The sequence below is a fragment of the Molothrus aeneus genome, chromosome 3 (assembly GCF_037042795.1).
Source record: "Molothrus aeneus isolate 106 chromosome 3, BPBGC_Maene_1.0, whole genome shotgun sequence".
NCBI lineage: Eukaryota > Metazoa > Chordata > Aves > Passeriformes > Icteridae > Molothrus > Molothrus aeneus.
The window spans coordinates 72,503,791-72,516,210 of record NC_089648.1 but is presented as its reverse complement, the minus strand read 5'-3'; the positions used below and the strand labels follow the sequence as shown (position 1 = coordinate 72,516,210).

The 12,420-nt window shown below is 54.4% G+C and overlaps 1 protein-coding gene across 1 annotated transcript; it reads left to right on the top strand.

The window, feature by feature from the left end:
- Positions 1–470: 470 nt before the first annotated feature.
- On the top strand, positions 471–4,213 carry GDF7 (growth differentiation factor 7). The gene is made up of 2 exons (XM_066545840.1): positions 471–798; positions 3,291–4,213. The coding sequence occupies exons 1-2, from the start codon at positions 471–473 to the stop codon at positions 4,211–4,213; spliced, it is 1,251 nt and encodes a 416-aa protein (XP_066401937.1).
- The last annotated feature ends 8,207 nt before the right edge of the window (positions 4,214–12,420 follow it).

The following is a 12,420-nucleotide window of genomic DNA, read 5'->3' as shown; positions in this document are numbered from 1 at the left end:
AACGAGGGGTGCGGGTGCCCTCACCGGGTGCTGGCCCGGAGCCTTGAGGGATCTCTCACCTGCCGGGGGACACGGGGCGGGATCCGATGGAGGGTCCGGGGCTTCCTCACCTGGCGGAGGAGGCGGGGCGAGGTCCAGAGGGGATCCGGGGGTATCTCACCTGCTGGGACAGGCGGGGCGAGGTCTAAGGGAGAATCTGGGGGTCTCTCACCTGCCGGGGCGGGCGGGGCGGAGCCCGAGGGGGCTCCGGGGGGCTCTCACACCTGCCGGGGCGGGCGGGGCGGGTGCGAGCGCGGGCGGCGCTCGGGCGGGGAGGGGCGAGCGGCCGGCAGGGGGCGCCCCCGGGCGGCGGGCGGCCGCGGCCGCGGCGGCGGCGGTGGCGGCGGCGGCGGCGGCGGCGAAGACGATGTTCAAAAGCGGGCGGGGAGCGGCGGCGGCAGCAGCTCCGCGCCGAGCCCCGGGCCGCCGCCATGCGCCTCTGCGCCGCCGCCGCCGCCCTCTGCCTCTGCCTGCTGGGCGCCTGCCGCCTTCGCCGCGGGCTGGAGGCCGCCGCCGTGCGCGGCCCGTCAGCGGCCGCTCCCCAGCGACCCTCGGCAGCCGCGCCTTCCTCCGCCTCCTCCTCCTCCGCCGCCGCCGCCTCCCCCTTCTCCTCCCCGCCGCGGAGGGACGGGGCTCTCCGCAACGGCACGGTGGTGCCGCATCATTACATGGTGGCCCTGTACCAGCGCCTGGCCGCCCGCCGCGCCCCCGGCCGCCGCGCCGACACCGTGACGGGCTTCGCGGAGCGGGCGCGCAGCGGTGAGTGCGGGGCAGCCGCGGCCGGGCCGGCGAGCGCGGAACGGCCGCCCCGCCGGGGCTCCGCCGTCGGGCGGGAGAGAAGTCGATGCCCGGGCTTCGGAATGGGCTTGGGCATGAGGATGCGGCTTGGGGACGGAGACGGTGCAGGCGTGTGGGGATCGGCTCCTGTGTGCATGTGGGGATGGATACACGGGGTTGTGCATCACTCTGAGCGTGAGTTTGGGGACGTGGTGGCACACGGAGAGGATGCTCACATGTTGGTCTGAGCACAGGGCTGTGCCCGGGATAGGATTGTGCGCTGGTTTCCGCACGGGGTGGTTGCAGGGGCTTCACGGGATAGGGGCTGCGCATCCCGGTTGTTTAACGGGAACGAAGCCGTGCGCGAATCTGAGCGTGGCAGTGAGGGCGAGGACAGGGCTGGGAGTGGGGCTGTGCATGAGCATACGGTTAGGAGGGTTGACGATGGGGGCAGCAAAAGATTTGTGCCTGGCACCGGTGAAGGGGCTTGCCGGCGGAGCTGAGCGTGGCGCAGAGCGGGGCTCTGGGGTGGCGATGGGGTTGCACACGCAGTCGGTGTCGAGGATGGCGCTTGGTGCTGGGGATGCGGTTCGGGACGGGGTGCGAGGTGCAGCCGGCCAGGACGGCGTGAGCGGCGGTGCGGGGCTCTCGGGACCTGCCGCCACCTGATGCGGGGCCGGGGCGTGCGGCGCCCTTTGAGAGCAGCTTCTCCGCGCCGCATCCCCCGTCCTGCCAGAGCCTTTGCAGCCCGAAAAACTCCGCGGGGCACCGCGGCGGGCCGGGCTGGGCCAGGGAGGGAGCGCAGCCGCGGTGTCCCGGGGGGTGCTCGGTCCCGGGCGGCCGCGGCGCTCCGGAGCGACTGGGTTAGCGATTTCTGCAGGTAGCGACTCCCGCTAACGCCGCCGGCTGAGCTCGGCATCGCGGTCCCCTTCCCCCTCTTCGCCCTCTTTTGCCCTCTTCATACCCGCGAATATAATAATAATAATAATAATAATAATAATAATAATAATAATAATAATAATAATAATAATAATAATAATAATAATAATAATATCCGCACCTAATGATAAACTTTTAACAAATACATGTATATATGTACTTCGCGCCCTGCCGGCCAAGTTCGCACGGCTGGGGGGGGAAAGTAATACATTCCTGATCGAATAAAATGAAAAGGCAAACTGAAAAGCAGCGCCAGCCGCACCCCGTCCCTGTCGCTGGTGGGAGAGCCCCCCCAGTCCCATTCCCACACCCAGAACGGGCCGTATCCTGCCGGCAGCCTTTGCGGGAGGAGGTTTACTGGAAACTGATGGGGAAACGTCGGGGGAGCGAGGCGGGACCGGGAGGAGGATGCTCCGGTGGAAGGGTGGGCAGTGCTCGGCTTGTGAGTGCTGGGCGAAAGCTAAGCACAGGTCCTGGGAAGTTTCAGCGCAAAACGAAACCAGATGAACTCTTCAAAGAGATCTCCTTATCTGCTCTTATCTGCTTCTCATAGGAATTTTAGATCTGCTTTTCAAATAGTAATTTTAATAACCATAATGAATAATAATAGTACTGTTAATGATAATAATAGCAGCAGCAGCGAATGACAGGGAGAAGCAGTTTCCCCCCGCGGGCAGCGCAGGCTGCGCCGAGCGGCGCTGCCGGCGGGGGTGGGCGGGTGCGGGGCGGGGGGGTCGGGCAGGCTCTGCCGGCAGCGGGTCGGGGCGCTCCGGGCACAGCAGAGATGTTTGCAGCATGCCCAGGTCAGGTTTCTCGTTAACGAGGGAGAAAACAAAAAAAATCAACCCTCCCAGAACTCAATTCACCTCTTCTTCCCAGCTCCACCTCCTTTGGTGCTTCTTTTTTAATTCACATTGAGTATATTTATTCAGTGCCAGAAACTGCACAAGTCTGTGTCAGGTCTTTGGATGCACTAAAAATAGTGCCAAACTGAGTCTGGGCTCGCTTTCAGCCGCTCTGGTTGCCTCTATCAGACCTGTGTGCCTGTGACTGTCTGCGAGGGGAAAGTGGAATTTTTAACAGCATGTGTATGTGAGTGGCACTTGGGGCAGAAGAAATAGGTGACAAACTGCCGATTGAGGCTGGCAATGTGCTGCACAGGTTCAGGTGTGGCTTCCGTGCCAAATCAGAATAGTGTTGCATCTGGGGTCACTGGAACACCTGGGAGGAAGCAGAGAAGCCTCCTCAGGATGTGGAGAAGAGTGCTGATGAGAAGCCACTTGTTTGAATTGATTCCTCCCTCCCTCTGTACCTTCTCCTTTCCATTTGTTTTCGGTGCCCCCAGGCAGAGTGACGCTCCTGGATGCAGGGCACACAGCCTGTGTTCCGCTGGGATGCTCAGGAAGCCGTGCTGCACAGCGAGATCTCCCCCATTACCTCTGCGTCACTTGCACCTCCCTAATGGGCGCTTGGCTTTGGCTTGCTGATATTTAAATCTTTTTTTCCCTTTTTTCTCTCTGTGTTATCTCTTCCAGATGCCTCCCCGTCGGCCTCGGAGCAGCGGTACCTCTTTGACATCTCCAGCCTGCCTGAGGCAGAGGAGGTGACGGGCGCGGAGCTGCGGATCCTGCGCTCCGTGCCCGAGAACCGGAGCCTGGCCCTGTCCCCCGAGGGCTCCTTCCACCACCTCCTGCTCGCCACCTGCCCCGCCCGGGACGGCGAGGAGCCCCGGCTGCTGGACTCCCGCGCCGCGGACATTCTGGACGCGGGCTCCTCCAGATGGGAGGTGTTTGATGTCCGGGAGGCCTTGCGGGATCAGAGGGAGAGCTCGCCCCCGGGGGAGCTGCTGTGCTTCCAGCTGCGGGTGGTGTCGGATGGCTCGGGGCAGCCGCTGCCCCCCCGGCAGCTGGGCTTCGGCAAGCCCCGGCCGCAGCCCCACGAGCGAGCCCTGCTCGTGGCCTTCTCCCGCACCCAGAGGAAGGAGAACCTCTTCAAGGAGATCCGGGATAAGATCAAGGCCCTGGGCAGCCCCCCCTTCCTGGAGCCCCCCGATCCCGGGCAGGAGGTGTTCCTCAGGCGCAGGAAGAGGAGGACCACCATTGCGGCCCGCTCTGGGGGCAGAGGCCACGGCAAGAAGGCGAAGACGCGCTGCAGCAGGAAGCCCCTGCACGTGAACTTCAAGGAGCTGGGCTGGGATGACTGGATAATCGCCCCCCTGGATTACGAGGCCTATCACTGCGAGGGGGTCTGCGACTTCCCGCTGCGCTCCCACCTGGAGCCCACCAACCACGCCATCATCCAGACCCTGATGAACTCCATGGACCCCGAGTCCACCCCCCCCAGCTGCTGCGTGCCCTCCAAGCTCAGCCCCATCAGCATCCTCTACATTGACTCTGGGAACAACGTGGTTTACAAACAGTATGAGGACATGGTCGTGGAGACGTGTGGCTGCAGGTAGCAATTTCTGCAGCTCTCCCTGTCCCTCCTGGTCTTGCTTAGCAGCCCTGCCCATTTTATATATATATATAAATATAAATATATATATATAAAATATATATATAGATATATACACACATACACATTTTGGTGTGTGCCTTCCCAAATGCCAAGCTCAGAGCAGGTGTCCCCTGTCTTCCCTGGGCCACCCTGGCCATGACCCCAAGAGGGATGGGGGGTGCCCCTCTGAGACTGAGGCTGCCACCATCTCTGTGCCTTGGGAGTGTCTCCCCAGCCTCTGAGCTCTGCCTGATACACTTGGCTTGCCTAAGTGGAGCTGACAACTTCTTTCCCAAAGGTTTTGGAAAATGTCTAGCCAAAATTGTCTTGGTCAGAATGATGACCTGGGGTGGGGGGAGGTGGAGTGGTGTCTGCAGCAGAGGGATCAGGTCAGCATCACCCTCTGGCTGTGGCAGTGGGATGGAGGTGAGATAGAAATGCTCTTTTCTTGAGTCAAATGAGTTTTTCTGGCAGTCTTCAAATTGCTGCCCTGAGTTTCCTGGTGGAAAAATAAGGGATCCCTGGGGGAAGGCAGGGGGTGGAGAACCTGTGGCTGGTGTGGGTTGTAATCACTTGGTCCAGACCTGTTTGCAGTGTGGAGAGGTTTGTGAGTCTGCTGGCAGAGACAGGAAAGAGGGAGAACCAGAGGCTAAAAGAGTCAGGTGTGAAGCAGAGCTTGTGCTCTTAGAAAGATGGGAGTGGCCCTGGGAGGCGTTTGCTGGAGGTGCCTCCACTCCACATGGTCGGAAGCGCTGGCTTTGTTGTCTGTGTCTTGCAGGAGGTACTGGTGGGCGAGTCCCCTCCCTTTCCTGCACAAAACTGTGTTTCCAAGGCATACTGGGAACCCAGCATCAGACCTGCAAGTCACACTGCCATCCTGAGCATGTCTGGAGAGAAACAAAGGTCCTAAGTTCCCTAGGGAAGAGCCATTTCACTCGGGTTCTTCTCTTTCCAAATAATCTCTATAAAAGCACTAAGCTCCACCCTGTCTTCCTTTGGCATCGATTTCCCAGGGAGCTGTGTCCCTCCCTGGAGTGCTGGCTGCTCCCTGCTCCATTAAGGGAGCTGGATCCTCCAGGAACAGACCTTTCCCATGACAGAGGGCTGAGCGCTCCCCTCAGGGACTGCTATGTGAAGTGGGCTGCTTTGACGTGTGCTGAAAGGGTTTTAGTAACTCAGGAGCTGAGTTAATAAATTACCTTTAAACCAGAGAAGCTCTTCATCCATGCCAGAGTGTGCTTTGGATGCTGGGAGGCTTTGCTGCTTCACCTCTGTGGGTTTTGGTACCAAACTTTGGCTTTGCTGGGTGGCTTGGCTTAGACCAGAGATGTATTTGCACAGAGTTTGTGTTTGATGGTTTGTTTTTTTCTTGTGGCCAGGGTGTTGGTGTGTAAGCATCAGTGCTTATTAGCGTTGGTAGTTTGCTTTTGGAGAAGGTAAATCCCTGCTGGAAACATGGGGTTTTTCCTACATAGATCCAGTTTCCTCCATGGCAGGGGTGTTCTGCTGGGAGGGCTGAGCCTGGCCAGGGCAGGGAGGGGGTCACCTCAAAGAACTCTACTGAGATCCAATTGATTTCAAAGATCAGAAAAGCCTTGGTGAGGTTCAACAGCCCCTTCCCCCCAAGTGCATCAGTAGGAAGTGAATGTGTCCATGGAAAACAGTGACAGATCCACTGGGATAACCCCCCGGCCTCCCTCCATCCCTGCCCACGGAGCCTGCTCTGCATCCTCAGGCTGGGGCTGGTGGCAGCTCAGGGGAGAAAGCGTGGGGTCTGCAAGTCTCATGTACCCCCTTGACACCTGCAGAGCTCCTCTGGCTTTACATCCATGCATCCAAGAGGAAAACCCATGTCCCTACCTCAGCATGCATGCAAATATATGCTAATGATGTACCTGCCTCCAGGGGTCCAGGGGGATGCTGAGAGATGGAGGTGGGGGGAAGAGGAAGGATCAAGTCCATGCCATGGGTTTTCTCCCTGTCAGCATTTGGGGAGGCTGAGGTCCCTGAGTGGGTGAGGAGGGGTCAGAACGAGGGTTTGTGGATTTCCTCTGCCCTTTGCCTTCAGCACAGCTGGCTGGGGAAGGAGGTTGGCACAGCAGTGCTCGAGCTGCCAGATTCCACATCAGTTATAAAGTTACCAAGCTTTGGAAGTACCTAATTTTTCAATTGCCTTTGGTCGGTTGATAGTTTTTCTCACTGCTGAGACAATTTTTTAAAATGTTTTTGTTTCCTTTACCCCCTCCCCTTCCTCCAAATATTTGTGGTGAGGGTTCATGGGCAGTTCACATCCAAGGAAGATATGTATAGCTCCTGGCAGCCCCTGCTGGCTGGTGGCTCTTGTGAGCCTCCGCCAAAAAGGTGTCCTGAGACCTGCTCCTGTGGTCCTGTGTCCCAGGGGTGGTAATGCCAGTGGCTCCCAGTTCTTGTGGGTATTTTTCATCCAGAGTTGCAGGGAACAGACAGATGTCACCCACCTCAGGTCTGGAGGTGGCTGATGGAGAGTAGGGTGACAGGTTGGGTCTTGCAACTCTTCACCCCAACCCCAATTCTGGGGCAGTGCCCACTGCTGGGGCTTTTGTCCTGAGCCCAGTGATGGCTTTGCTGGTGCTGGGGACAAAAGCAGTGGCTCAGTTGCTGCAGTTCCATGGCCTGGATCACAAGGATAAACAAGAGGGGAAGATTTGGGGGGAGCACAGAGGCTGCTGCTGCTGGCAGTGATGCTGTCCATGGTTTCACCCATTTGGGAACCCAACCTGGCTGTCCTGGCTGTGGGCACCCCTGAACCAGGAGTGTTTGGTGGGGGAGCAAACCTCATCCCCCCAAGAGAAGCCCAGAGGTGCTGGGGCCTGTGCCAAGTGTGCCAAGTGTCTCCTGTTCTATTCCTGGGCAAACAACCTCTGGAGGACAAAGGCAGGGCAAAGGATGGAGTTGGATCCTCCTTCTGCTTCTCTAAGGAGTCAGGGGAGGCAGCTCCCTGCCTGGGGCTGCTCCAGGGGGATGGGTATGAGCAAGGCAGGGCTGGAGGAGAGTGGAGCTGAGGGCTCGGGTGGGGAACTGTGCTGATCCCCCCCAGTGAGCTGTGGGGCTTGGCTCTCACATTGCTCCTTGCTCCCAGAGTATTTCCAGAGCAAAAGCCACCAGTGTCCCCTTTATGAATCCCTGCATGATGACTGCAAGGGCTGCCTCTCCATCCCCAGGCAGATTTGGAGGTTGCACCAAACAGTGGGATTAGTCTTGGGCAGCAACCATCAGAGCTGCTGCAAATGTGTAGAGGTTTAGGTTAAATATTTGGGGAAAAAAGTCACCGGAAGAAAGAGTTGTAAAGCTCTGCACAGGGAAGTGTAGTCACCATCCCTGGAAGTGTTCAAAGACTGTGTGGACATGGCACTTGAGGAGACAGTTTAATGGTGAATTTGATGGTGATGTGGGGTTGATGGTAGGGATATAACCTTTTCCACCCTTAATGATTGCATGATTCTGAATGGGAGTGGTGGGTGTAAAAGCCTTTCCCAGGTTCTCTCAGCTGAGTTGTTGCAGCCCTGCACTGTTGGGGCAACACAGGGATGTGTCTGTAGAGGGCATGGAGCAGTGAATCCTGCCTTTGGAGAGGTTGGTGGGGCCCTGACTGCAGGATAATGGTGGCCCAGCCCAGCCCCCATCCCTGGAGCTGCTTCTCCAAAGAACATCACGCTCTAATGCTAAAGGAAAGGCCCAGAAAAATGTATTTCTGATCAGTTGCCTCCTGCCTGAGCTGATTTTTGGGCACATGTAAACTTTATGAGACTAGAGGTTGAACATGGACAAATATTAATTCAGCAGTCTCAGAGTGATTTTAATGGATAATTATAGGTTCTCAATCTGCAGTATTTATACAACCTTTCCAGTTAAAAAAAACCCAAACAGTTTCCATGCAGTGCACATTCTCCTGGAGGATTTGTTTGACCTTGAGCACCATTTTTATCTGCAGGATATAATTACAGTGAAACTAGAAATATTAAGCATTTGAAAAGGACTATGTATCCATGCTTAACTGGCTCCCTCCTCTCTGACTTGGGAATGTAATTGCACAGGAGTAGGGAAACTTGCAGAGTGATCTCATTTGACTTAGAAGCACTGGGGCTGGGATCTGGGGGAACTTGCCCAGTTGGGACAGGGACTGACTGGTGTGTGTGCCTTATCCAGAGATTCTTTGAGTTTCTGCTCAAACCATTGCCTTCAGGAAAAGTTGGGAGCAAAATTACTTTATGCCCTGTTTAACCCTGGTCACCAGGGGTGCTTCTGGCCTAGAAATACTTCCCAAGAATCACAGATTTTTTTTTTTAAAAGGAAAATTTTATTTTTAATTATCTTAAAATAGGGGGCTTTTCTAACCATGTGTTGCCCCCCTTTTTTTTTTTTTTTACATCATACTTAAATCCAATGATAGGAGGGAAATCAGTATCCTCTGGCAGAGAGAAGGATTCATATGGAAAAGGGCTTGATGTGGCTTCATCCTGGCACAGCTGCATTGATCCCAGTGCCCTCACATCTGATCAGCACTGGCAGATGGAGCCACATCCTCTTTGCTTGTTGGCTGATGGTTGGCATACCCATGAGGAAAAGGCTGCAAAGGCAAAATCCAGTTCTGGTTAAAAGCAAACCCAAGCCTTGAACCTTCTGCTCAAGTTTGAGTGCCAGTGACTCCTGAGTGCGTTTGCACCCAGGGGGTTTTAACCCAGCCCTTGGCTGCACAGCTCTCACTGGGCAGTGATTTATCCATCACACTCCCCTTGCAAAACAAACAGCTCCTTTTGCAGTTTAAGCCCTTATCCCACAGGCACTAAAGTGGTATTTGAGGAGAGTCACCTGTGCTCTGGGAGTGCTCACCGGAGCTCCTGGGAATGCTGGTGCCAAGGGCTGCATCTGGGCAAAAGGAGCAGAGCACCTTGGATGCTGAGGGGCTGCCATGGCTTTGCTCTCCAGCCTTAACAGGAGTTTTTTGTCATGGTTGTATCAATAGTAGTTCCATCAAAACCCACAGGACCCACTTTAAGGGGGCAGATACATCATAAATACCAGCCCGGCTCATACTTGTGTTGTACTAAAACTGCTGGGAAATGCCATGGTTTCAATGCTGAGCATGGAAATCCATGCTGAGTTCTGAAATCCAAGTGCCTTCTCTTTTGTCTGTGCCTGGGCAGCAGGGCCATGTGCCAGAGAGGAAAAGCCAAAAACCCTCAGCGAGAGCCTGGGTATTGCGCAGAGGCTGCCACCTGAAATGGGGCTGGGTGCCCCACATCTGTGTGTGACAGATGATCAGAGCAAAGGGCTGTCCCATGGACCTGGTTGGGCAGTTCCATCAAATCACTTCCTGTGCCCCCTCTCCTGGGTGCAGTTGGAGTTTTGGGTTGAGTTTTTCTCTCTTCACATCATGCTCTGAGGGGTAGGTGAGGGGATGGGAAAACCTGTGTGGGAAAAAGCAAGGTCTTTGAGAACAGTGTGACTCCGCTCATGATCAGCAGGTGATGTGTGTCCCACTGGCCTCAGAGCAGCTCCCTTGGCATCAGGGGTCCCTTTATGTGGGGTCAGAATGGAGATGCAGGGTGGCAGGAGCAGAGTGTAGCAGTGTCCCCACTGTGGGAGTGTGTCCTCCATGGAAGCACAATGAGGAAAGGAGCTGGGGAGTACCTGTTCTGTGGGCGGGGTGCTGCTGATGGTCAGGAGCCTGTGAATTTGTGTGGGAGGGGGAGAGCTTTTTGTCTTTCCTATCTTTGAATTAATGGCTGGTAAAAGAGAGAGATGTTCCACCAGGCTGGTGCGTGTGACACCTTTAGTTTTGTCATAAGCTGGTTCATGTCTTCCAAGGTAAAACCAGCTGCATTCAGTCCTTCTAAGCTCTTTGTTCCCAGCACATGTTGTGAGGTACATAGAACTGCAAAGATATCTCTGAAAATCACTTTATGTCCTACCAGCCAGTGATCTGGGCCTTCAGAAAATTACAGAAAATTTGGAATTCATGCTGGTGTAGCCCACTGACCAAGGAGCCTTCCCTGCATCTTAGAGGATGTTTTGCATCTTTGCACCTCAAGACACAAAAATCCCTGTGTCTGCTTTTCACTTTTACTGGCTGCAGTCCTCAAACAGCCCCTGAATTTTCCATGTTGGAGAGGAGCCTGATACAGGCGGTGGTGGGAAGGAGAATGGGCTGGCTGATGGATGCAGCATGTTGGACTCTTGCTCAATGGATGGACTAGGGTGGGAAGCTTGGGCAGCAGAGCATTTGCATGGAACTGGTATTGAAAAATCTTAAACCAAAGCCTGATCCATTCCCATCCATTCCACGGATAAAACCAGAACTCCACACATTTTCAATGTTTTTTCAGCAGGTTTTGCTCTCCACTTTTCTGTCATCACCACTTAATAGTTCAGTCATACATTTTGTGAGCTCATTTTTCTGCTTTGATACTTGTGCTCATGCTTTGGGTTTTCAGGATGGGGAGTGTGGAGAATTGCTGTGGTGTTTGGTGGGGCAGGAGGGTGAGGAAGGGAAGGCTGAGGCTCAGCAGCAGGAGGAGGTGGTGCAGTCTGTCCCTGTGGTGCAGTCTGTCCCTGTGATGCAGTCTGTGCCTTTGGGCAGGGGACAGAGAGGAGACAGGTCTGGCAGGGTTGAAGCTGGTGGGAGAAGGAGACCTGCAAACAATGGGTCACACACTCAAGTGCCTTTCTGATGGAAGTTGGGAGTGTTTGGGTCTCTCCCTTTCTCTTTGTCACAATGTCAGCCTGTGCTGGTGCCACCCTGGTCTCCATCGTCAGAGGAATGAGACCCAGAGGCTGGGCCAAGCCTCTCCGGGAGCTGTGGCATTGGTCCCAGTTTTTGGGGAGATGGTAGCGTTCCCTGTGGTGTTTCATTCATTTCCTCCATCCTGCCTTGGTGAAGAGATGGGAGGAGAACAGTAGGGAATAAACAGGAGGCAAAGTTCAGGGCTGTTTTGCTCCCAAGCTGGTCATCCCAGGGAGTTCCTGTGTGCCAGGAGCTGCTGAGCACCAAGGAGCTCCCAGGAGCTCAGCCAGCAGCAGCAGTGTGGAACAGCATCCACAGGCCAGGAAAAGGGATGGTCACATGGGGACAGGCCATTGGTCATTGAAGGTGCCAGAGTTAAGCTGCTGTGTAGGAAGTGATCAGCTGGGATGGGGCATTTTGTAGGAGCAGCTCATCCTGTCCTTGCCCAGGGAGGGGGTGATCATGCTGCCTACATCCATCCCACTGCTGTGAGTGATAAACCTTTTAAAGAAAAGTCTGAGGTGCTGAAGGTCCAGAGCTCCCACATTTCAGCTTCAGCTGAAGTCACATTTGTGCAGTGCCTGTGCAAATGGAGCTCCCACAGCTTGAGGAGCAGTCAGGGGCTGTGCCCACCTGGAGTCACCAGCTCTGTCCAGCTCTGCAGCTCCACTACAAAAGCTGGTGGAGATGCTGCTGAAAGGAAATGGACACTTGTCTGTGCAGCACAGACCTGCTCTGCTCCTCGTGCTCCCTGTCTCAGATGAAGCAGAGCGCAATGCTGATCCAGTTTGCTCAGTCCCTTTGTATCCCATCACTGTTCTCTGTTTTTGGAGTCAAGTCAACATTTTCTGGAGTTCCTCTGACAAAACGAGCCTCTCTGCTGGTCAGTCGTGGTTTTATTTATATGTTTTTTTCTTTGATTAGAAAGGAAAATATCAAAAAATTAAAAAGTTTTTAATAGCTGTATTTCTAGTAGTTATGATTCTTGAAGCAATACTCGTATCCCTGTGTGTGCCTCTGAACTATCCATGTATTTGTGCAGCTTTTTCAGGTCTGGGTGTGTGAAATATCTCTGAAGAAGATAGCTCTGTACGTGATGGTGTAAATGCATTGTTTGTATGTATCTAAAGTTTAAATAGATTGTACATATGGGATTGTAAATGAACTGTAAACAGCAATCTATATTTTCTTGAATATATTATATAGCAGTATATATTTGTTAAATAAATATTCTTGTATACTCTTCAATAACCTTTTTAATATTTTGTACAGATAAGTTTATTAAATATTTTATTGATAAATAGACCTCTGCAAGATTTTCTTTTGATGACTTCTGCTTGTGTCCTAAAACCAGATGTCAAGAGCAGCCTTTGTAAACCACCTTTATTCCCTGGGTTACCTAAGGT